The sequence below is a fragment of the Protopterus annectens genome, chromosome 15.part0, assembly GCF_019279795.1.
Source record: "Protopterus annectens isolate FY-2018-M chromosome 15.part0, PAN1.0, whole genome shotgun sequence".
Taxonomy (NCBI): Eukaryota; Metazoa; Chordata; order Ceratodontiformes; family Protopteridae; genus Protopterus; species Protopterus annectens.
The window spans coordinates 376,317,094-376,344,494 of record NC_056749.1 but is presented as its reverse complement, the minus strand read 5'-3'; the positions used below and the strand labels follow the sequence as shown (position 1 = coordinate 376,344,494).

At 41.0% G+C, this 27,401-nt stretch overlaps 1 protein-coding gene across 1 annotated transcript in view; it reads left to right on the top strand.

Moving 5' to 3' along the window:
- The window catches only part of LOC122789831 (aryl-hydrocarbon-interacting protein-like 1), a 181,403-nt gene that overhangs the window by 129,872 nt on the left and 24,130 nt on the right, over window positions 1-27,401 (top strand). Inside the window, exon 4 of the mRNA XM_044057269.1 lies at window positions 26,387-26,563. Within this exon, the coding sequence (XP_043913204.1) occupies window positions 26,387-26,563 (177 nt within the window). The remainder of the gene's footprint in view (window positions 1-26,386; window positions 26,564-27,401) is intronic.

Below are 27,401 nucleotides of genomic sequence, written 5' to 3'. Positions count from 1 at the left end.
TGATGTGCAGTAGTGTTATTGCACTAAACACACCTGTCAGAATTGTGGCCAAAGAGTTCAGCCATGGTCCCATATTAGTACAACACATTTTCCCACTTGCTTTTTTGTAGACCTGATGTATTGTTTTCAGACTTTCACCAGGCCTGGATATTGTTTCGTGTGAGGAACTTCTGCCATCTTCCAACCCTACCCTATAGGCAAGACATATGGAGACCATGAAAGATTGTTCTGACATGTAGTATACACCCAGTACTTGCTGGAGATTCCTCCTACTCCTCTGTTGCTATAGGACTCCTGGCAGCCTCCATGGCCAGTTTTGGTCTTGTATTCTCATAGACTTTGGTGCGACGTCCACTCCTTCACAATGTCACTGTAGCCCCATATTTTCACCACCTTTTGATGACTGTCTGCACTGTGTTCCATGGTATGTGCAATTCTATGGGAATATTTTGTTACCCTTCTCCAGGCTGATACATCTCAAACATGTGGTCCCTTAGCAGCTTCGTCAGCTCTATGCGAACCATGGCTGTTGCTGTAGCGAGCAACTGGGTATATGTTAGGATAATCCTGGTAGGACAGGTGACTGTTACTTGCTGTTAAAGAGTCTCTTTTGTTGATGGCAGTTGTGTATCCAATAAGATGTACTGCTGTAGTTATATTGAAAGTTGCCTTAACACAGTACTAGCTTCAGCCTGTGCACAGATATGCATCTAGATTGTTGTACTATTGTTATATGTTATTATTGTTCTCCTAATAGATTTGTTTGCTTTACAACTGAATTGTATAAGTTATAGGTCACATGAAAAGTTGGCAGTATTTTGAACTTGTCTATTATGCTCTCATATTTGTATATCAGAAATACCTGGCATTTTAACAGGTGTGTACACCATTTATATGCGCTGTATATCACTAATGTATACAATATGACCCTAGTTTTATGCCTTTGTCCCTCCATTTTGTCACTCTTTGTCCAGATGTCCTGCAATGACAGGCTGTGAGGTATGCTACAGATATGTGACATCTCCTGCAAATAGGCCCTTGTGATGACCACCGTGATGCAATGCAGTAAACATCACCACAAGTGAACATGCAGATATTGCCAAATGGCTGAGTGTAACAGTTGTGTGCATGGTCACATGCATTAACTTTAACCACATACTTACTGAGTTCAGGCTGCTGCCCCATGTGCAGACCAGAGGGACCCATGTATTTGTGAGGGAGAGGTATCTTCAGCAGATTCACATTAGGCATTGGTACAAGATGAACACTGCATTTCTGCACAGGTACAGTACACACTCTGTTATTACACAATTTGCTGTCCTTCACCATAGACGTGCATTTGTGTGCATTACTACAACCCACCCACTAATCCATTTTGCACTGACATATGCATCTAGAGACTCTATAGAAGACAGTTTAAATGCTATCCCATTACATTGATGTGCACTTTGGCCTTACCTGGACGCTCCTCGCCTGTTGCCTGGGAGCCACCCACCTCCATGACTGCTGTTTGCCATGATTGATTTTGTGTGGGGGCTACCCAAGGTTGGCTAGGAGCTCCTCTGTCGCTGTAAGTGGGGCTTATACGGCTGGCCCCCCACCGGTAGCAGTACACTCCCTCGCTACAGAAGCAGCCCTTTGCCAGGCACAACATATCAGGTCAGTTGCTCTATGCCTGACCTGATCATATGTGTGCCTATGGTGGCACAAGACATTCACTCTGTAGACAATCTCATCCCACAGGGCAGTCCGCTCTTACAGATTTTGTCGGCTATGGCCAGAAAGGATGGCATAGTTTAAGATTATGGCTTCTGTGATGGCTGCTGTCTACACATCAGTGTAAGGCAGTTGCCACTGCATGGCACCTGGAAGACATAAACAGGGAAACACATCACAGGACCTCAGACATTGCCCAGAGTTCTTTACAGAGCCAGCACATGAATATGGACTATCATTAGCCACCACTTACAAACACATCATACTCCTGTACCTGGCAGCACTGTATGAACATGCGTTGTACTCCTGGTCCTGATGTGTCATGCTCCTTCCAATGAGGGGCAGTACACTGCATAAACCACCATTCATCATTCACATTTGTGTAGAGGGATGACAGTGGCCATGTTCTTTGCAGATGGGATGTCAATGGTGCTCAGGCTTTGCTTGCATACAGTGTGTAATGGAGCTGGAAGCATATACCTAGGTTCGTGTAGGATGCAGACAGGAATGATATCAGGCTCCAAGGTGACTTACTTTTGTTAACTTTGATTAAGCAGTTTGTACCTGATCCATGATGATGAGGGAAGGGGTGCATGTGCTGTGCATATCCACCTATACTGATGGTGCTCCAGGGGGGTGATGTTTGCCCTAAACCTGTCTGCAGCAGGTTGGCTGTAGCTATGGTGTGTGTTTATGTGCTGTGATTGACCACCATTACACAATGGGTTGGGTTGCTGCCTCTGAGACTGCAGACATATGTGAAGATGGCCTTGTGATTGCCCTTAGTGGATGTGTCCAATTTGTACTCACAGTTAGCCTTACAGTAATCCACCTGTGACCTAATATGCTCATTCAGACAAAGGTTGACATGATGCCCAGTTGGTGCCTGCTCCTACTTTGCCCTATACAGACAATATAGCATCACATTATGTGCTTTGTGCATTGCTGCTGTTCAGCAAAGGGGTTTTCTCTACTTTGCTGGAGACAGGTTTTACAAGTAAGGTATTGCTGAGGCCATACAGCTATGTGGACAGTCATTTATCTGTTTGTAATAGGCATGGACACAGGCTCAGAACACAGTTGGCAACCTCTACAATTTCAATGTGATACTCATGCTTATTATACTGCCCATGTCTGTGTCAGGGCAATGACACAACCAGCAGCTGTAGAAGTGTAACTCTGTTGGATGCACAGAAACTAAGGTTACACATGTGTACAACATGTACAGCTTATTTACCTGATGTTTTGCATCCCATGTCAGTTGTTATGAGGCAGCCAGGTACACCTCCCCATACATACATATACACAGGTAATACCCGCTATACATTTCTGTTCTATGTCAGTATGGCACACTGTAATTACAGTCTTGCTGCTCAGTCAGTCATGTCGACCTGTTAGGGCAGGATATAAGGAAGACACCGCACATACATGGTGGGCTATGGGCCACAATTAGTGACACTTTCTTCATATTGCTGTAACACACATATGTCATTTGATAGTGCAGTAGCCTTTGCATTCACAGACATACCCTGGAGGATGTCTGACGCTCATATGGCAGGCAGGGAGGAGAAAGGCTAGGTGTGTGGTAGTGAGGGTAGGAACTGTTAATATTGTGAGTATGACTGGTATGGGGAACAGAGCTAGCTGATATGCTGGACAGAGGAAATGTGGATATATTGTGTGTGCCAGAGACCGTATGGAAGGGGTGTACAGCTGTGTGTATCGGAGTTGGGCACAAATAGTTCTATCATGGTGTGTATGGGAGGGGAACTGGTATAGGGGTTAACCTGAAGGAACATTATGCCAAGAGTGTTTGTGGAGATGATAAGAGTGTCAGGTAGAGTGATGTTTAGGAAGCTGGGAATTGATGGTGTAATGATGACAGTTGTTAGTGCATACGCTCCGCTAATTGCTTCTGTGATGGATGAGACAGACGTACTTTGGTGTGGTTGGATGAAGTAGTGATGAGTGTATCCAAGGGTGAGAGAGTGGTGATTGGAGCAGATTTTGATGGGTATGTTGGTGAAGGGGACAGAGGGGATGCAAAAGTGATCGGTAGGTATGGTGTTAAGCAAAGGAATAGAGAAGGTGAGTTGGTGGTGGAGTTTGCAACAGAGGTTGGACATGGCTGTGGTTAAATACATAGTTTTACAAGACCGAGGGGCATAAGGTGACATACAAGAGTGGAGGAAAATGCACACAGGTGGATTATCTCCTATGCAGGTGGACCTGTTAGAAGGGGATTGGTAACTGTAAAGTGGTGACAGGGAAAAGTGTAGTTAGGCAGCATGGAATGTTGTTCTGTGGGATGACATTAGTAATCAAGAAGAGGGGGAGGAGTGTGAGGTTAGCATCACAGATCAAATGGTGGATACTGAGAAAGGGTGATTGTGAGGCTGAGTTTAGGGAAGAGTTAAGATAGGCAGTGGGTGGCAGTGAAGAGTTAGCAAATATTTGGGTAACTACATCTGAGCTAGTAAGGGAGATGTGTAGAATGGGGCTTGGTGTGACATCTGCACAGAGGAAGGAGGACAAGAAGACCTGGTGGTGGCATGAGGAAGTACGGGGGAGTATACAGAAAAAGAAGTTGACCAAGGAGAAGTGGGATTGTCAGACAGATGAAGAAAGTAGACAGATGTATAGGGAGATGGGATGCATGGCAAAGAGAGTGGTGGCAAATGCTGAGGATGGGGCGTCTGAAGGGTTGTATGTCAGGTTGGACACCAAGGATAGAGAATAGGACCTGTACCAACTGGCTAGACAGAGGCATGTAGCTAGGAAGGATGCAGCATATAAGGCTGGTAAAGGATAATGGTGGAAGTGTACTCACAGGTGAGAAGAGTGCGTCAAGCAGGTGGAAACAGCACTTTGATGGGCTGTTGAATGTAGAGAATGAGAGAGAGAGTAGGTTGGATGATGTGGGTATGGTGATTCAGGACGTGCAACAGATTATCAAGGGGAAGTAAGGATAGCTATGAAGAGGTTTAAGAATGGAAAGGCTATTGGTCCACATGACATACCTGCGGAAGCATGGAGGTGTTTAGGACAAATAACAGTGGTCTTTTTAACTGGATTGTTTATTGTAATCTTGGAAAGTGAGAGGATGCATGAGGAGTGGATGAAATGTGTTTGGGTACTGATTATGAGAATAAGGGTGGTGTGCAGAGCTGTAGTAACTACAGAGGGACAACACTGATCAGTCACAGCATGAGGTAATGGTAAAGGGTGGTGGAAGCTAGGCTAAGAAGGGAGGTGAGGATTACTGATCAGCAGCATGGTTTCATGTTAGGATAGAGCAGTACAGATGTGATGTTTGCTCTGAGAGTGTTGATGGGAACATACAGAGAAGGTCGAAAGTAGCTGCATTGTGTCTTTGTGGACTTAGAGACAGCATATGACAGAATGCCTAGAGAGGAGTTGTGGTATTGTATGATGTGGTCAGGAGTGGCAGAGGAATCTGTAAGAATGCTACAGGATATGTACAAGGGTAGTGTGACAGCGGTGAGTTCTGCATTGGGAGTGACAGGTGTATTTAAGGTGAGGTGGGAGTACATCAGGGATTAGCTAAGAGCCCTTTCTTATTTGCATATGGACAGGTTGACAGACATGATCAGATAGGAGTCCCCCTAGACTGTGCTGTTTGCAGATGACATTGTGGTTTGTAGTGAGAGTAGGGAACAAGTTGAGGAGGCCCTGGAGAGGTGGAGGTATGGTCTAGAGAGGGGAGTAATGATGATCAGCAGGGCTAAGATGGAGTATATGTGTGTGAATGGGAGGGAGGATAGAGAAATGGTGAGGATGCAGGTAGTATATTTTTCAAAGGTGGATAGGTGTAAATACTTAAAAACAACAGTTCAGAGTAATGGCGAGTGTGGGAGAGAGGTAAAGATGAGAGTATGGGCAGGATATGTGTGGAGGACAAGGTGTGATTTGTGACAGACAAGTTCCATTAAGAGTGATAGGGAAGGTCTACAAGAGGGTAGTGAGAGCAGCTATGTTATATGGGTTGAAGACATTGGCAATGAAAAAAGAGGCACGAGTCAGAGCTGGACATAACAGAGTTAATGATGTTAAGATTTGCACTGGGTGTGACGAGGGTGGCCAGGATTAGTAATATGTATGTTAGGGGGTCAGGCCAGGTTGGACAGCTTGGGGACAAAGCCAGAGAGTGGCAGGATTATGTTGGTTTGGACATGTGATGAAGAGGTATGCTGAGTATATTTGTGAAAGGATGAGGCTGCCAGGTAAGAGGAAAAGAGGAAAGCCTGAGATAAGGTGTATGTGGTGGTGATAGCAGACATGCAGGTGGTTGGTGTGACAAAGCAAAATGCAGAGGACTGGAAGACATGGAGACAGATGATCTGCTGTGGTGACCACTAATGGTTACAGCCAAAAGAAAGAAAAGGTGATGTTGTAATGTCATTGTTCACAGGTTTACAATTATTTGCCAGACATAACACAACTCTTGATGACATAACTACAAATATGAGGCACACATATGGTCAGTGTGCATAACACTAGACAGTTGAATGGTATGAGCTCAGTATATCACATGCAGTTCAACACACACAGCTGCAACAGTATTTCAGTATGCAAATACCCTGTATAGGTCCATCAGATGTCTGAGCAAACATGTATATCATATTTGCATTAACAATTAACATATGGATATCTGCAACATCCCAGTAGCTGGCCTAGCAGTGTCACAGTCAGTATTGTGCAACACACACTCTAGTAGTGGTCATTTGTGAGACATCCTTTCCTGGGGTGACTCAGGGCCCTGAGGTGTGTTATATGTCACTGCAGACAGACACAGATGCTATGGCCATAGGTTCTGCTCAGCAATATATCAGAACAGCACGTGTTGCTGAGATATAATATTGTTTGAACTTCCTATTTTCCACAATTACATACCCCCCTACTACATTCCATTACATGCTTAATTGTTTGACATACTGGTATTTTTTTTTCAGTTCAGTTGGTATAATCCATCAGTTTCAGTGTGCAGCTGTCTGTCTGTTTGTTTGTTTACTTGTTTGTTTTTCTCTCTCTCTCACTGTCTGTCTCTATCTCTCTCCCTGATACAGATGTAGGATATACATCTGTTTTGTACAGGCAGCAGCTTGCCTTTAGTAGGTAATGCTCATGAGCAGCTGATGTCCTGTGCACCAATTGGAGTCCCCCACTTGCTAATTGCACGTAGAACAGCTGTGGTATAATTCCCAATCCCAATAGCATGGAAACACGCTCCTATAACTGAGTACTTCATGTGGGTGTTGCCCCTTTTCCTTGCCTGTGAGGACTTCATGGAGGTGTGTGACAAACAGCATCACAAAGGGCAGTTGGAAATACCTCTTACGACAGCCCAACAAACTGGGGGAGAATGTTCCAGACATAGGGACAGAATGTAAATATTGCTGTTATACAGTTGAAGTAATGCTAGTTTGACAGGGTTTGCGTGGATATGGTGTGAATTTAAGTCTGACAGTGTTATGTGGTTGACATAACTCTCAACTGTAGGGCTATCTGCAGACTGGCTAGAGTTTGGACACTTATATTTGGTGTGTTACACATTTTTTTGCCCTTGGAAATTCAGTAGCATACTATGAGGACTGCATTCAGTAAATGGTAATGTTCATGTGTGTTTCTAACTTCCTGTCCCTCAGAACAGATTTGTTACAACAACCCTCTTACACCAGCAACTTTCTCAGTTTATAACAGCAATATGTCAATAATGCCCCTGTGTTTGGGCCTCTGCCCCAAGTATATTAGGCTTTGTCCAGATGTCATGCTGTAGGAGGTGGATAGGTATAGTATATCATTATATAGTGACTTCATTCCAGATATCATCCCAGTGATGTATCAGACTACCAGACATATAGAAGGCCTTATATATATGAGGACAAAGCCTGGATGTTCTGTTGGACTCTATAGAGTGTAGAGGACTGTGTATTTCTGGCAATTGTTGAGAGACTGTCAGGGTTGTGTAGCAGTGTATTGTGAATGTGTTATTTGGCCTGTAGGGAGGGGGTAGATGTAAGTGTTATGGGTCCTTTTCTATCTGACTTTGCATGCTGCTTCAGTTTCTGGTGCTCTATCAGCTGTATATGTTTGTAGGGGCAGACTGACACATGTCCCATCAGACTACACTGTGAATTGGGCCAGTATATGTAGGGGTAGTGTGTGAGTGGCAAACATGCTGATGATTTTGTTCACACAGTCCATATGCTCTACTGTTCATGTGGCTTACCAGTATGTCACTTTGAATGTGCTGAGATTGGTTCTGGGTATGCACTTTCACACTGGTGCCTGTTGGTCAGTGCTGTTACATCCCTGTAGTGCCTGATATATTTGCAGTTACATGTGTATTCCTCCACAGCAAAATTGGGTTAGTGTTGTGCCAGTCTGCCTGTAGTTTAGACATTACTTGGTGACAGTCCTAGCAGCTCAGTGTAGTTTCTCTAATATGATGTTATGTTCCGATATTTATCAAATGTGCTGTTGCCTGGCCCCCATATGTGTTTTGTATGTCTGACACATCAGTGGGATGATGTGAAGATTTATGTCAGTAACTAGTGGGAAGTAATTTGGTTTTGGATTTGTGAAATGAATAAAGCAGGCTGTGCTAAAAATAAGGGTTTTTATTCTTAAAAAAACAGAATTAAGCACTTTTGGCTGTAGCAATACAGCCTTCATCAGAATTCATTTTCCAAACATCAACATCCTACTTTTATAAAAACTTTTGACCAATCACAACCCTGACACAATTAACTTCTTGATATACATTCCTTAAACTGTTCATTCACTCTTAAAGTTATATAAAACATTAAATCCACATCCTACTACTATTATTAAAAACAATGTTATTACAAAAATATTTTAAAATGTTCTGTTGTGCATGCTTTTACTACATTATGTTTATTGATTTATATTTTATTTGTCCTCTCCTGTAATACTGGGACTATAGAAATGCTATCATTTAAACCAGGGGGAAATATGGCTGCTGTTCTAAATTGCCATTGAGTTTCTTTTTTCTTTAACAGATTTTTCCAGTCACCCCCCCCCCCCCTTGGGTTTTGTTTTACTTGCTCTACTATCTCAAATGAAAAATTAATAAAATGAGGACATGTTTTAGAATGTTTATATAATGCACTTGTAATCTTTCCATTTTTGATATCATTTAAATGTTCATACACTCTATTCTTTAGAGCCCACTTGGTTTTTCCAAAATAAAATCCTGAACAGGAATTACAAAGTGCTAAATAAAGAACTCCTTTATGCAGACAATTTCCTTTAACAAATTCCATTCTACTTTTCATTCTATTGTCCAAGACTACAAAATTTTCTTTGTGTATGTAACAACATTGTCTACAACCTCCACATGATCTAGTTCCTATATTTGTTCCAATTTTATATTCTAACTTGTGTTCTAAAAGGCTCTTAATGTTGCACCCTGTTTTATTCACAAACTTGGGACCTTCACCCAACTTTTTATATATTTCCTGATTGGTTTTGAAAATACTCCAATTCTTGTGCATTATTTCCCTAAGTTCCTTGGTCTAATAGTTGGACTCTAACACACATGGGCTATTCCAGTCAATATATGTTACAACAGACAGGAGGGTGTTACTGCATCAACTGTGTCACCTTATCTACTCCTGTATATGGGATATGTTCCCAGTTTCATGGCTTTACAACCCCCCCCCCTTTGTCAGGCTTGGTCTAGATTTCTTGCACTAAAGGGTTCTGAGCATACTTCTCGACTGACAAGATTGTTTCAGACTGTCTAGGTTTATTGCTCATATTTATGTTCTGTTCCACAGAATCATTATTTTTATTTCTGTGGTAAATCACTGTGATGATGTGAGGAATTCTGTCAGTAAATGATGACATACATTTCAGTTTCAGAACTCACATCCTTCGGAACATGTATGCTGACACAAACCCTGTTACTGTAGCAACATTCTACATTTATAACTGCAGTACGTACATTATGTCTCTGGTCTTGGCTCATTGTCCCCCCATTTTGACAGCCTTTGTCCAGAATTCTTGCATTCTTGCACTAAGAGGTGGAGAGGTATGATGCAGGGTATAACTCCAATACACGTTATGAGTATATATATATATATATATATATATATATATATATATATATATATATGTATATATATATATATATATATATATATATATATATATGTATATATATATATATATATATATATATGCTTTCACTTCATAAACATGAATTTCTGAAATATTGAAATTTAGCAAGTCGTGTTCATGAAGCCGAAACCTCAAAATAACAAAAGTACATAACCGTGAATAGGACTATGTTGAATTCGCTCTTATGCATTTCCGTTATCCTACGGAAGTGCTCGGCTGGGTTGGTGTCTGCAGTTTAAGGTGAGTGAGTGTTCGTGAGTGTTTTTGTAATTTGTACAAGTGGGTTAGGGTAGGGAGGTGGAGGTATGAGTGTGTATTGGCTGTGTGTGATTTTTATTTTTTTACTGTTTGTGTGATCTTGGAGTTAGTATATATAAGTAGGGGGGGTGGGGGCTGCAGGGGCCTTGCCCCTCTGCATTTGTGTAGTGTAGGTGTGTGCCTGTGTGGTGTTGTGTTGTATTTCCTTGTTTTGTGATGTGGGTGTTATGGTTTGCGTGTTGTGTGCTGTATGCTGTGTGTTTGATGTTGTGGTTTTGTGACTGTGAGGTGTTGGTGTTTTGATGGTTTTGCCTTTATACTGTCGAAATGCTGAAATTTCAGCATCTCTGCAATATGAAGTGAAACCATATATATATATATATATATATATATATATATATATATATATATATATATATATTTTAGATGGAGCTATACTGATATATATATTCCTTTTTTGATATCTATGCATATATTTATATAACAATATATATGTATATATTCTATATGTATTTGTTTTATATGTATGGCTCCATATATCTGATGTATATACTTTTTCATATTTATCTATCACCATAAACATCTATACGTGTAGATTTATATATACTAAATTTAACTGATTCCACAGTGTTTGTTCCCTACTATTCTATACCTGTACTTAATGATATATTTGAAAAAGCAGCATTCATTATTACAGCTCAGGTGGTGTAGTGGTACATTGCTCTGACTATGGTGTACAGGGTCCTGGGTACGAGACTTGGCAAGTCTGATTATTTTGTTGCTGTGCAGAATAGTGGCTGATGGAGACAGGGTGATTAAGGCAGCTTTAACCAGTTGTAAGCGTGTTTTCATGATGGTTAGAGATGCAAACACATGGTTAAATTGGAAACTGCTTAAACTGTGTAGGCATCACTTAGCATCATGTAAACCCACTTACTGCCACTTACTGTAGCTTACTCTCGCTTACCCCCAGTGCTAATTTATTTAAAAGAAAAGAAAAATGAGGTGATAGGAAAATGGTGAAAAAGGGGGCACACAGAGGGAAAAACAATATGAAAGATAGCTAGGGATGTGCAGGATGGGTGTAGGGAAGGTCCATAGCTGTCCTTTTCTGATACAGCAGCAGCTGTGCATTTGTACAGAATTTGGAGGTGAATTTGGACACTCAAACCCCTGAGAGAGGGGTGAGGACAACAGTAATGTGTTGTTAAGCCAATTAGACCAAATTACATGTGTCCAGTGGACACATGCAAAATGGGTAGCTACGTACATTTTTTTGGGGAACAGCTTGCCCTTGTTCTTTTTTCTAAGATGAGAGTAGGATGTTGGGGATGGATGGTAGGTATATTTGGGGAGGTAAGTTGGGTAGGAAGATAGACAAGACAGGCAAGACAGCAGACAGGGATGGTATATGACATATGTGGGGGATAAACACCTTGGACGGGGAGGGTGTTTGGGAATCAGGCACCCACGAGCCCCTAAATGGATACAGTGGGACTGAGGTCCACACCAATGGGCAGTCATCACTTCCCCTTCACAGCTCTAAAGATGGCTGTGCTGGGGGCTTATCAGGAGGGGCAAGCTGACCCTCGGCCCTTAAGCTGGCATAGCTGACCTCCAAACTCCTTTCAAAGCTCACTACGCACCAATCCCCAGACCTGACTATGGATGACTGTGTCCTGTCTGCGCCTGCTCCCAGGGGGGATGGGCCCCATCCCCTGAGGCAGTTCCACTTGAAGGTGGTGCAGAATCAGTGGACGAGGAGGTCCTGGGTTGGGTCCCAGATGTGCTGGGGCCCAGTGCCATGGCCAGTTGAGGTGGGACAGATGGATCCACTGGGATCGGCCTTCCCAGACGTGCTATGGTGTTGAGGTTTTACAACATATGTTGGTTAGTCATGAACAACACATTCCAGGATTAGTTATAATAGCATGCATGGGTGTTCCCATTAACCCAAAAACAACAGATATGAAACAGTTGCATAGCAAACAGAACACATGCATATATGGAACCACAGTGAGCATTATAACAACATGCAGGTTATATTGATAGCAAAAGGCCACCAGTGATAGTATTTGAACAGGGAACATTAATAATCAAACATTTAAATATTTGTAGAACAATAGGACACATGTCCCAACAGTAGGTTTGGTGAAAAACATACCCATTGATCTATGTGTTTAGATTATTGGTGCAGATAGGGTGAGTGAGAGAGAGATGTCAATTAACAGCTGTATAGGCTTCAATTGCTCACAACTTTAATGATCACTGCTGTAATTATTACTCTCCAGGTATTACCTCACTTTACATCGACCTATGGCATTGGGTTGGGCAGTGGTATGTTTGTACACCGTGTATAATTACACCCTTCTTACAGTTCATTTATACCTTTTCTTTCCTGGCAGACCTGTGGAGGAAATTGCTGTTAACACAACCTGTTTCGACCCATATTCACATAGTCAAGGTTACACATGTGCACTCATAGTGTGTGTGTGTGTGTGTGTGTGTGTGTGTGTGTGTGTGTGTGTGTGTGTGTGTGTGTGTGTGTGTGTGTGCTACTGCCATACTCTACCTTGATTTCTATTGGTCACCCTGGGTGTTGGCTGCAGTGACCACAAGCTGTGACAGAGTGACACTTGAGGGACATTTCTTGGAGGAGACTACTTGGTGTATGTACTTATCTTGCTGTCATTTGCAGCCCTGGACAGTGGGTGTTGTGCACAGTGTATAATTACAGCCTTCTTACAGCTCATTTATACCTTTTCTTATCTGGCAGACTTGTGGAGGAAATTTCTGTTAACACTACCTGACTGTTTCTACCCATATTCACATAGTCAAGGTTACATATGTGCACTCATATTGTGTGTGTTTGTGTGTGTGTGTGTGTGTGTGTGTGTGTGTGTGTGTGTGTGTGTGTGTGTCTGTGCGCTACTGCCATACTCCACCTTGATTTCAATCGGTCACCCTGGGTGTTTGCGGCAGTGACAACTAGCTGTGACAGCGTGACACTTGAGGGACATTTCTTGGAGGAGGCTACTTGGTGTATGTACTTGTCTTGATGTCATTTGTAGCCTTGGGGTTGAACAGTGAGGGCTGTACACAGTGTATAATTACAGACTTCTTACAGCTCATTTATACCTTCTTTTACCTGGCAGACATGTAGAGGAAATTTCTGTTAACACTACCTGACTGTTTCTACATATATTCCTGGGTGAAATTATACATACAGCTTGCTACCACTCCTGGGATTTGAACTGTACTTGTTTGTGCAAAAAAACACAACAAGTTTGTGTTTCATCAGAATGAACTATTGAGGAACTGATGTCTCTTGTTTGACTGTTTTCTGCCTAATACTCTCTTGGTTGTACAACCTGACCTTGTAATTCTGACATTTATGCATGGCAGATAGTTCTTATACTGTGTATTCATACTTTGACATAGCACAGTCTGGGAAACACTGGTTAACACATTACTATTCAAGTATCAGATCTTGGGGCATGAAACATTTCATATAGTTAATTTCCTGTTTTACAACTCCACAATCTTTGTCACATGAGCCTCGATTATTGAATGCTTTCAGAGCTATAGTTGCTGTGCAGAACCTGTACACATTTAGATTCATACCACCACATGCCAAAGTAAACACAACCAGTCTGGGGTTTTGTGTTTTATTGACAGGTACTGACACTTTTATTGATGTATACCCTGTACATCACTATTACTCTGCTAATGTCTCATTTATTCAGTACAAAAAATACCCATTTTTAAATACTGACAGGCAACATTCTACTCCTTTCAATTTATTTTCCCTGAATACTACAAGCTAGATTTGCACTCACCAGCCTCGCAATACAGCCTTAGCAGCCTGCTGGTGTGGGCATCCAAGTTCACTGCCCTGTCATCTGCAGCTGTACAGGAGATAGAGAAACATTTATGCATATCTATCCATCACATACACAGGCTGGACTTTGGCAAACACTAATTGATACTGATACTTACACATGTCTGAGACATTCTCTGCCCATGCATCTTGGACCCAGTGGTCTAAGAGCTCCCTCTTCCTATGGTTCAGGACAGTGAAATGGTGCCAGACCTGATCACCAGTCAGAGGGATGCCAGTGGCACTGGTGAGATCACGTGTGAGATGGTCCCAAGCCTCCACTTTGTTTTGGGAGTCCTGGTACTGGTCCTGCAGCAGTGTCACTTCATAGTCTTTTACTAGGAGTCCAACCATGACCCTAGACTCCTGAATGCCCCAGCACTGTGCCCAAAAGCACACGTCCTCACCAACACCAGTCATAGTGCCTGCAGTGATGAGCTACAACTGGTTATGGGCTGTATTCCCACCCGCAAGGTTTAAATAGGGCTTATTTCTCCCCTTTGCTGTGATTGGATGATTTTGAATATGCTGAGCTAAGCTAAGTGAGGGGCAAATTCGCTTAACACAGATAAAGCATTGCTTGAAGGGGCAGATGCTAAGCACTGCTTACCAGTGCGCAAATCCACTTAGCGATGCTAATTATTGCTAAGCATTCAAATTTAAGCAATGCTTACACCAGCTAAGCATCGCTGAGCACAATTTAGCATTGTTCAGATTTAATTTTATGGACTATCAGGATTGTGGGGGTTGATTCCATCTTAATGACATCCTATGATATGTATGTTTACCTTCCATAACATCCCCCTATGTGCTTTCATTACATTATATTCTTTTGTAGCTATACTGTATGGGACACTTGTGTTTATATGGGGGTTTCACATCTGTACCACACTGACACCTCACATTTGGACCTGTTACACAACCCTGGTTAACAAATATATATTATTCACTACCTAGTTATAAAAAAGATAATTTTAGTGCTGTTTTCACATATAAAAATGAATGGACTGCATTGGAGCTCAAACCATGAATGATTGCATGCTAAGCAAAAGCTCTAACCACTACACTATTTCACGTTGGCTATTTTGGCTGTATATTTCTATTTAGCTCCTTTGGATGGTTAAGCTATGCTAAACACAGCTGCGTGACATACACACTCACTCAGCTATGCTTAAACTTTAGTGGGGATGAGAAAAAAAAATATTTGCTTTATTTTCCTTAGTTTAGGGATTTTCACATAGCTAACAGTCATACTTCTCCGCCTCTTACAGCATAAAATCTGGACAAAGCCTAACATGATGGGGTGGGGGGGCAAAGAGGGACAGATTTTAAATATTGCTCTTACAAACTTGGGAAGTTGATGAATAATAGGTTTTGCATTAGCATGACTTACTTGAAGGATGTGGAGTCTTAGACTCAAATGTTTGTCATTATTTAATTACTTCGAGCCTCAGCTCTTTTCCAGGACAGTAGGAGGAACACACCTGACATATGAGGCACAAATCTGGACATGCTGCAAACATCTGTTCAGTTGGGGGTATGCTAACAGTGTCTGTGGACACTGTTTTTATTTTCAAAGTGCCGTACAGCACTTCCTTAGTGCAGGGGGCATGTTTACTGCGCAAGCAATGCTCAGACATGCCCTCTGCACTTGTTCATGGATCATGCCCTTGCAGGTTATACAGCAGTGTGCCTTCATGAATATGCAAGGCGGGCTGCTGTGCTGAACTGGCACTATCCGCTCTGTGCAAGAATAGACTTATTCTTTCACGGCGCTTTCATGATTCCCAGGGTCTCTTATTATAACCTATTCCAAAACAATTTAACCAAGTGACTCAGTTTTATTTTATTTTTAATTTATTAATCAGAGTAGAGCACTAAACACATTGGACCCATTTCAGTCTTAGCCAGGGGAAAGCAAAATAGTTACACAATGGTTAGATGACTTTATATACAGAGTGATTGACAAAATGCAGTATATACACATGTTATATACAAAGTGAATATCATAATTAGCTTGAAGGTATAAAGGCAATAGATAAATGACATTTAATACACAGTGACTAAAATATATATATATATATATATATATATATATATATATATATATATATATATATATATATATAAATTCACATGAATTATATATAGAGTGGCATCACTGTTGGCATGCTGAAATAATCACAATCAAACATAGAGCCAGAGCAAGATATGTAGACAGAAGAAGGGAATGAAGAGGTTAAGTTATATGACCAGAGAGATAGCAGTTGCATTTTACTAGAGTCTTGAAATGTATTTTTATTTGTGAATGGAAAATGGTGTAAGAGGAATGATCTTTAAAAAAAGAAGGAAGAGATTTTCACAGTTTGGTATCAAGGACTGAGAAAGCATGACATGTACAGTGAAGCCTAATTTGGAGGATTTGGAGGTGAAAACATGAATGGTTAAGATATTTAAAGTTGTATATTGGCACATTTCTGAATAGTTTTGAAGCTAGTAGAGGGAAGGCAAGTTCTTGATAAGTTTAAATAGTTGACAGTCAAGCAGAAAATCAGCATGGTGTTTCACGGGTAGCCAGTTATCTTTTTCAGTGGTTTTGCAGTGGTATTCATTTTTTAGGGAGAGAGTGATAAATCTACAGTGGCATTTGAAATGGACTGAATAGTGAATATATTTCTTTTGGAAGCTGCAGCAGTTAGTGGAAGACAATATTCTAGCTGAGACAGTAACATACCTTTACCTATGGCATTTCTATGGGGTCTGGATAGAAAAGTGGAGATCTTACTAGCTCAGAATAGGAGTATGTTATTTTTTTTTGTGTGTGAGTGTGTGTGTGTGTGTGTGTGTGTGTGTGTGTGTGTGTGTGTGTGTGTGTGAGTGAGTGTGTGTGTGTGTGTGTGTGTGTATAGTCCAAGTGGATTTGGAAATTTAGGAAGGGATCCAACCAACCCCCTAGGTATTTGAATGTTTGAATGAAATGACTTTTTCAGTAGTACTATTAAGGTGATCAAGGATTTTTAGAGGCCTGGAGATAGGAATGAGATTTTGTCAAGTGCCAAAAAATGTTTTTGTTTCAGAAGAGTTTTATAGTATTTTTTTTTATCATTGACTCATTGAATAATGACATGAAAATCAGCCTGAAGTGTAAGTTCAAGAGAAGACACAGAAAGGTTGGAGCAGAATCGGTCCACACCAATGCCATCAGCATAAAGCAGGAGAGGCAGGTGGGGTAAGTCAAATGAAAGTTTGTTAATATAGATAGGAAAGTGTAGTGGTGCCAGAATAGATCCTCGAGGGACACTTTCTGCAGGTAGACTGATGCAGAGGTTGATGAATTGAAATTAACTCAGAAGTGGCAACTAGAGAAGTAGTTTTTGAACACTGGCAGTGTGTCATCACTAATAAATATTTCAATGAGATGGTCAGGGAGAACTGAGTGTTCAATGAGATGAAAGGATCTGGTAAGTCAACAAAATTGCTCCAATAATTAGGCCTCTGTACACCCCAAGAAGAATGTTGTCATCGAGTGCCCAGATAGCTGTCGATGTAGTATGACCAGACCAAACCCATGCTGCTTTTAAGAGAGAACATGGTATTGGTTGATGTATTGAGTGAGTTGTAAATACAGTAAAATTTCCATAATCTTTCTTAAGGTAAGAATATTAATTCTTAAGAACAATGCCCTTGCCAAACACGTTAGGGAGAGCCTCAACCATTGTTGTGTCTTTCGGCTTTTTTCGGTTAGGGGTCGCCACAGCAGAACTCCGGTCCACTAATGATTGCCAGTAGATTTTTACATGCCGAGTTGCCAGCCCTGACGCACAACCTTCAATGAAGGTACACCCATTCACGCATGTCTCCACACAGAAGACGCTCTAGCTGAGAATTGAACAAGACAACGTCTTACTGTAAGGCGACAACGCTACCGCAGCACCACCACAGCAGTATCCATAACAAATTTAAATTCCATATTATTGACTCACTGAAAAAAGGAATCCTTCGAGGGCCCACCAACCTGATCCTGGAGAAGAGGGAATTGGAATGGCAGATTCAGCTCAACACCAACAGAGGACTGGGACTCAACACTCACATTTCGATCAACTTCATCCTTAACCTCAGGAAACTGAACCACCACGAATATTACTGATCTAAGTCCTCACTATACTTTTTTGAACAATTTCTGAACAACTGATTTTTGGACTTTTTGAACATTTGTTTGGCATAAGCCTTCTAAACGTCCCATTACTTGCAATAAAGACTACATATATTTTTGAATTGGTTAGACTATTTTTTTCTCCCCATAGGAAAAGCTTTCCGTGAATGGTAAGAGTTATTTTTAACTGCAATGGAAAAGGATTAACACCGAATTAGGCCTGCTTAAAATCATCATAATAATTACTATCAGAAAAAAATGCAAGTCAAATTAAATTTTATCGCATAGAACTGTAGCAAAGTGTTCACCAAACCAGCACATTTGGAATATATAAAAGGAAACCATTTTCATGACTCTATAATGTCTGTTGTACTTTTTAACATCCCTTCTTTTTCTTGTGCTGGTTATGTCTGGATTTATTGCTGTAGCTCACTTTTCTGTATTTTCCTTTTGATGGATAATTCATGCAGCCATTCATCACTGCATCACTGTATGACCTCTGTTTTGGTGCTTTCTGAAACCCCAGCATTAGATATAAAGGTTTCTGCACATATGATTGGCCAGATACACCTGTCATACCTGTTTGAGGTCATAACCTCAAAAATTCTGCTCCTCAATTAGCTCACTACTTAACCCTAGGTAGAAAAACAACAACACCAAAACACTTAGTCCATCCTCTAATGGCTCTACCCTAGAAACTGCAACCAAATTCAATGCATACTTTATTGAAACCATTTATTCCATAACCATAAATGCACTACCCATATCTATCTCATCCCCTCAAATATCATTTAACTCTCTTCCAACCATCTCCACCTTTTTCAACATTCTTACCAGGTCTCCTGGAACTCCTGTCCAACTTGAATCTAAACAACCCATCACTACTAATCCAACCTCCTTTACTTTAAAATCTGTCCCTGCTTTCTTTATAAAAAAAAAAAAAAAAAAACTATTACTTAAACCCTGCTCCAACTCTACTGACAACTTCCCACCAGAATAGATTAGTCTAGCTGCTAAGGCGATAACTTAACCAGCTTGTTTGTGACTTTCAGCTTATCCCGGTTAGGGGTCGCCACAGCAAATCTCTGGTCCACTAATGATTGGCAGTAGAGTTTTACGTGCTGGCTTGCCGGGCCTAATGCACAACCATCAATGAAGGAAGGCCCGTTCAGCATGTCGCCACACAGAAGACACTCTAACTGAGAATCGAACGGGCAACGTCTAACTGTGAGGCAACAACGCTACCACAGAACCACCACCGCAGTCGATAACTTAACCAGTAAGTATCCTAATTAACAGATATATTGTTGAAGTATGCATTCACATTTTATGGAAGTCATTTTATATTATTCCCTCCACAAAGGTAGTAACTTACCAGATGTATCTAACTTATGTCCCATTGCAATATTGTCCCCTCTCTTAAAACTCTTAGAAAAATGATTTCATAAACAATTCTACGCTACCTCCTTCAAAACCATCTCTTACCGTCTATTCAGCATGACATCTGGCCCACCCACAACACAGCCTGTGTACTACTGTACTACCGCAGTCGATAACTTAACCAGTAAGTATCCTAATTAACAGATATATTGTTGAAGTATGCATTCACATTTTATGGAAGTCATTTTATATTATTCCCTCCACAAAGGTAGTAACTTACCAGATGTATCTAACTTATGTCCCATTGCAATATTGTCCCCTCTCTTAAATCTCTTAGAAAAATGATTTCATAAACAATTCTACGCTACCTCCTTCAAAACCATCTCTTACCGTCTATTCAGCATGACATCTGGCCCACCCACAACACAGCCTGTGTACTACTGTCCTTCCTGGACACTGTAAACAAAGCCAGACACCCAGGCAAACTTGTCTCCTCAGTATTCCTTGAACCATCTACGGCTTTCGATAAAGTCTCTCACTCTAGACTCCTACATCAGCTATCCACCATTGGCTTATCATCTACCACAATTAACTGCTTCAGTAGCTACTTATCTAATAGGCAGCAACCCAGATGGTTTACTAAAGATGTTTGTTTAAAAAAAAAGGCAGAAATCGAATAATTTATGTAATGTTGCTTAGGTTATATGATATATAGCAATATGTGTGAAGTATAATGTTTGTTATGTTAATATAGTTTGATTACTTTTATATGAATGTAAATTTGCCTATGTCACAAGTGATAATTCAATAAAGGTGTTTGAAAAAAAGGGCCGTCTCTCCCCATATCTGCTCAGTATAAAATAAAAAACTTCGAATACTCTTTACTTGGAAACATTTCCCAAATGCATCCACCAAAGCTACCCTTGCATACCTTTTACCTTAAATGAGGCCCCAATCCTTACTAACATACAAACCTCTCTAAAAGCTAAATTCAAAGTATGCTAAAATAAAATTCCAACATTTGTAACAAGTGCATCCCACTAAACACGTCACTGCACAGCACTCCAAACACTAAAAGTACCTCAGTTAATATACCTACAATAAGTACACATAACATTATATATAAAAGGTCACCTTGCACAGCCATTAGTACCATTATAATTACCACCCCAACAGACTTCTTCAATCAGATGACAAAGTGGATCCACTCCTGTTCAAACCCAGGCTGAACTCTTACCCTCCCCATAACACTCAGGCCTTCTCTACTCTTCTTTACTTAATCTACATCCTCCTACATAGCTAGTCCAAATGCTTTACAAAACTGGAAATCAGATGCTTTCTATCAGTTTTTTCTCTTGTAAATTGCTTCATGTCAAAATTTGTGTATATCTTTACTGTTTTGCTTGCTTATAGTTGTTATATTTTGTTTGTATCTGTATTTTACCATTTTAAGTATCATTGTTGTGTTTTTGGGAGGTTGTCTCCCTTGGGCCTCTGCTGCAAATGGGTTATTTTTGGCCAGTTGGACTTTCCAGATAAACAGATGTCAATCAATCAATCAATCAATCAATCAATCAATCAATCAATCAATCAAAAGGAACCTGAAAAGTTCACCTATCTGGTTAACAAATAATTAAAGCTTTTGGTGATGAGATATTTTTTCTTAGAGGAATTCACTGATCTTCTCATTAGCCTAATGTTGGTTTACTCCAAATGTCTTTTCTTTGGGACTAAGATTTAGGTCAGTAGTAAGGACACTTTTACTTCTGAATTACCTCATCTGACAGATAAAATGAGATTTACTCTGGTTATTACCTCTGTACTCACATTAAAAAGTACATACTGGACCTGGACTTTTATGGGGGTGGGGATAGCTTGAGACCAGTGGTAGAGTCAGTCTCTTGATCTGGCTACTGTCCGATATAGTTCAGACTGGAGCTCTACAAGCATTCGCCTACTAATCTTTAGTTACTCCATTATCACATTATAAACAAGGTCAGTCTTGATGATTTTAGAGGAGTGCAAGAGTCTACAGCTAGTTTGGGGTATACCAGGAACTATGAGGGCATAGTAAGGTCTTGTTATGATCTTTCTTTGTCACTCTTGATTGTTTGGCTGTAGTGGTGACTTTTCTCAGTTTACTTAATGAGAGCATTAGAATTGTTTCAGGAAGCATTGTACAGTAGAGAGTCAATTATATGAACTAATTGGGACCTAGGGTTGTTTGGATAATCAGCCTTTTCGAATAATCAAACATACATTGAACCGGATAAAAAACTTCTAAAATCTTGTGTTTCAACCACTCAGCAAGGATTTTTCACACACGAGTGGGCTACAAGCTCGAAAAACACCTACATGCATGCCCCTAAGGAAAAACAGCATGCCCAGCACACTAGTCATAGGTGACTCGATAGTGAGGCACACTGATGTCCCACTCACTAGGTTGAATAAGGAGAAAGTAACAGTCAGCTGCCTGTCAGGTGCCCGGATCCACAACATAAAGCACACACTCAGGTCTCTCAACAACAGGTACAAATATGACTCTGTCATTGTACATGTGGGTATGAATGACCTGAGACATACCTCCCCGGACTACATGAAAAGAGACATGGAAGAGCTCTCGGATTATGTAGTCCAGGTGGGTATGACCCTAGCCCTGAGCAGCATCCTACCATCACCCAGAATTATACCACAGTACAAGCAGAAAATGATTGATTTCAACAATTAGCTAAGTTTCTGTTGTCATTCTACGGGGATTCAGTATCTGTCTGTCTGGGATGATATGAGTGACAGACCTCAATGCTTTGCCAGAGATGGGCTGCATCTGTCACCCCTGGGCTTCTGGATACTGGCTAAGGCTCTTGATGCCCCTATAGTGCCTTTTTTAGGCAGTTTTCCAAAGACCAAATTACCACTGTAACAGCTACAAACAAATACATTCTGAGGGTCATGCTGCTCAATGCCAGAAGCTTAAATCTCATAATGCACTCACTCAAAGCACTCCTTAAAATGGAGAACATTGGCATTTGTGCTGTAACAGAGACCTGGTTCAAGGCAGCAGAAAGCACCCCTGCATTACCAGGCTATAACTCATTCCACACATTTTGGCTCCAGAACTTGGACCGAAGCTCCAAAGGTGATGGTGTTTCCATATTCAAAAAGGATGTGCACACCTCCAGACTGGTAGCCCAACATAATGCATCAGATATACTTCAGGTGCAGCTAACATTGTGTAGGACAGCAATTCAGGTCATAGCCTGTTATAGGTCCCTAACCATGTCCCAAGACTCACACCCCACGTTCCACCCTGCAGAATATTAGGGTCCAACCTAACACTCTCATACTGGGTGACTTTAACTACCCCTCCATTAACTGGGAAAACTACTCATGTACCAATACAGTTGCCCAACGTTTCCTGGAATTCATTAATTCCAATGCCCTGGACCTGCTCATTCTTACCCCAACTAGAGGTAGCAACATCCCTGAGCTGGTCATTACTAACACAGGTGACTGTTGCTCTACACCATTAGTCAATTCCTCCCTGATTAACTCCGACCACAAACTAATCACCTTGGAAATCCAACCCTCCCCATAAAGGGAACCACCATGAAAAACTTCTCCAAAGCTAACTTTGGGCTCCTAAAATCAGAGGTGGCTAACTTCATGGCACCCATGCAAATGGAGAATAGTTGCATGACCGCCGAATCATACACCAATACACTGTATGAACACATACAGAAATGCATGGATCTCGCCATACCCAATAGAACCAAGACGTTCTCCTCCAAAAAAGGAAGCCAATCTGGTGGTCACCTGCCATAAACAAACTCTACAACAGAAGGAGGAAATTGATGCCGAATAAAGTGAAGTCCTAAGACTGGAAAAACTCCCTTATCGGCCTCAACAAAAAGTTGAGATCCCTTATCAAATCCTCTAAAACTAGCTATGAAAACAGAATTGCAGCAGATAGTAAAGACAACCACAAGGCTTTCTATAGTTATGTAAAGAATCTCCACGGCAATACCTAGATTTGTTCTGAGCTACTGCACAATGGTACCTCCTATACCGAGCCAACAGATATTGCCAATATACTGGCCTACAGATTCAATGCCAACTTTACCCCTCTCCTCCCCAAAAGACCAATCACAATACCAGTAGATTGCCAGGTACCCAGTATTACTGCTGCACAGGTTAAAACAGCACTGTCCAAGGCCAAGGATACAGCTTCTATGGGACCTGACAATATCCCTGGCTGTGTTCTACATGAACTGCAGAGTGAACTGGCACCTCACCTGTGTTCTCTGTTCAATCACAGCCTCACCTCAGGCTTTTTCACTACCGAATGGCGCACTGCTACAGTCATCCCTCTCCACAAAGGAGGAGCAACTACAGACTCTGTGAACTATCGCCCCATTAGCCTGACAAGTCTGATATGCAAATTTAAGAAATGCATCATCATGGACCTAATAAACAAGGATATAGTGAATCTCCAAACTCTGGATCCCACACGTTTGGTTTTGTGAAGGGTAGATCATGCCTGCTCAACTTGTTCGACTTCTTTGAGTCAGTCGCCAGAGCTGTGGATGAAGTCAAGGTGGTTCATACAGCCTGCCTTGATCTGGCTAAGGCCTTTGATACCATTCCCCACTCAGGAATCATAGACAAAATCACTAAGCTAGACATCAACCCCTATATTATGAGCTGGAATGCAAACTGGCTCACAGATAGAACCCACAATGTGAAAGTAGCTGACTCCGAGTCAGACTGCCGACCAGTTATGAGTGGAGGCCCACAGGGATCAGTCCTGGGTACTCTCCTGTTTGGTTTCTACTTCTTAGAAGTCCAGGCCAACACAAAGGGTCTCTGGCTGACAAAGTTTGCAGACGATTGCAAGTTGGGAGCCATTATTAACTCCCCAAGTGGTGTTGACATCCTCCAGAAAGGCCTCACTGAGACCAACGGCTGGTCAGAACCATGGCCTTAAGCTCAAAACCAAAAATGTGTCATGATCCCCTTTGGGAAAAACCCAGTTCCCTTGAATTACCACATTGATGGTAGTCCACTGAACACAGAAGGTATTATAAGACATCTGGGAACACAGGTTGACAACAACCTCTCTTTTGACCACCACATTGCTACTGTGGTGAGAAAGTCCTTCTATGTGGCACAACTCATTACTAAGGGTTTTGCATTCAGGAAGAAAGAGGTCATTGTCTCCCTCTACTTTTCCCTCATTAGGCCAGCCATCGAGTACAATGCCCCATTTGGCATGTACCTCACTAGACACCTGCAACAACTGGAGAGGCTGCAAAACTGCCTCACAAAGAGGATCCTAGGCCTTAAACACTTGTCCTATATGGACAGACCCAAAAAACTCCAACCATTCTCTGTCTCATATTCCCTACTTAGAGGCGATCTCTGGTTGATTTACAAAGCCATGTCGACCCAGCTCTGTTAGAAATGCTACATCTAAAGAAATCCCAATTCCTCCGCACCACACGTTCCAGAGACCTCAACCTCATTACCACAATCAACAGAATGTGCTGGAGGGACAGGTTCATATCCCAGAGGCTGCCCATGCTATGGAATAGACTTCCCATACATATCAAACAGAGGACCTCACTGGCCCTCTTCAAGATAAATCTTGATGATTGGATGGGAAATAGAAAATTCACCCTGTGGATCACTCCAGTGGTTCTATTCGACAGAGGTACTGGGAACTAAGGTCGGGTGACACAATGCCAGGGTAATCCTATGGGCTAGGCTTGTAAAGGCTCCAGAGCCATTAGCCTAATACACACCTATGAACCTATGAACAAGTGAATACATATAATGTTTACATATTCAAATTTTATGATTTTTCCAATCTGAAAACTTTGGAAGGCTATGTTCGGATAACTGATGTTTTGCGTAATCGACATTCAGATAATCGACTATCTACTGTAATTATATGGGTCCCCTTCAAAACATCTAAAACCCATAACATCAGATTTCATAACATTGAGACCAGAACATCTAAAACCCAAAACATCTAAAACCCATAACATTGAATTTCATATCATCTAACAGTACAAATCACATGAAAATAACATCCCCAACAGATATGATGACATATAATGACACCAAACTACCAAACGCACTTTTTACTACATTTCTGCAGGGGCACTTGACACAGTGGGGTTAGGAAATTAACTTTTTCCCACTGTAGTGCGATCTTGGAGTTAGTATATTTAATTTACAGGGGTGTGGGGGGTGCAGGGGGGCTTGCCCCCCCCTGCATAAATGTAGTAAAAAGTATGTTTGGTAGTTTGGTGTTGTTATACGTGGAGGGGATGTTATTTTCTTGTGATTTCTAGTGTTAGATGTTATGAAATTCGATGTTATGGGTTTTAAATGTTCTGGTCTCAATGTTATGAAATTAGATGTTATGAGTTTTAGATGTTTCAAAGCAGATCCTATTATATCTACACAGATAAACCTGAATAGGTGTATACCCTTGCATGGATGCAAACACATACACGTGTGTGTGTGTGTGTGTGTGTGTGTGTGTGTGTGTGTGTGTGTGTGTGTGTCTGCATTCTTGCTTACACACACTCACACTGCATGCCATTTAGATTTAGACATTATGCAAACATAAATGATACTAGATGATGGAAAAGAACAGTACAGACCATGACAAAGTAAGAGCAAAAATGTTTAATGCATATTTTATATTACTACTTCAGCAGAGTCTAGTGAATTGAAATTGTATAAAAAAGTCAGTAATGTTAATTCATATTACCGTTTCCTTTCCAAATTTATCAGCTCTCTGAAAATATATACATGTCTTTTAGGTGGAGGACCCATGTTCATATAAACAAGATAGTTGGGCTCTAAGTAAAGATGAGAAGCTACGAATAGTTCCAGTTCTGCATAGTGAAGGAAACCGACTGGTCAAACTTAAGCATTATAAGGAAGCAGCTGAGAAGTACCAGGAAGCAGTTATCTGTCTCCGCAATGTCCAGGCCAAGGTGAGAACTAGGTGTATTTCTCTTTTCTCTATCCAAATTAGCAACTGATTTTCAGACTAGTTGATTGGAGAGATCATTTCAATATAAGTCCAGAATTTCACTGTAATGAAGCAGGTAAGTTAACAGCCACATCACATGAAACATCAGTCAAATAAAGCATTTGTGTATCATCTTTGGCACAGTTTTAACACCCTCTTTACCCCCACATTTATAAAAGTAAAAGTTTGAAATTACCATATATGGTGAATGAGCAAACTGGTAGGATTCCACCAGTCCCTTACGAGTTAAAGGTCAGGACAAACTGTAAGTTTCTAGGAATCATTAAATATGACCAGCCAGATGTGTTTTCTTACTCTTAAAAGTTTCTTGCCTGCAGTACTCTAAACTGACCTATCAGGTTTACGTCTGATTATATCATCCCCTCCTTTCTGAAGAATAAGAAGCAAGTTGTTCTTTTACTAAAAAAAAAAAACTTTACTCAAAAATGGGTAAGCACAGTTGCCATGGAAATGGCTTTTTCTGATATGAGTGCAGCAATGGCTTTTATGGCGGAGGAGTGGGTGTTCATTTCCTTGAAACCTATACATCTGTATATGCACAAGTCTCTAGCATTTGTTTACTCAGGCTGTCAGGTTGAATTCCTTTTAGTCAGGAAATTGTATTTCAGGGCTTGCAGTCTTGAACAATCATTGTGGATTAACTTTGTTGCAAAAAATTTAAATAATCATCAATGCTTGACTAGGATCGAAGCAGCATAGAAAAGAAACTGGTTAAATATAGGTATGATTTTGATTGATTTGCCATAAATAAATAAATAAATACACAAATAAATAATAAT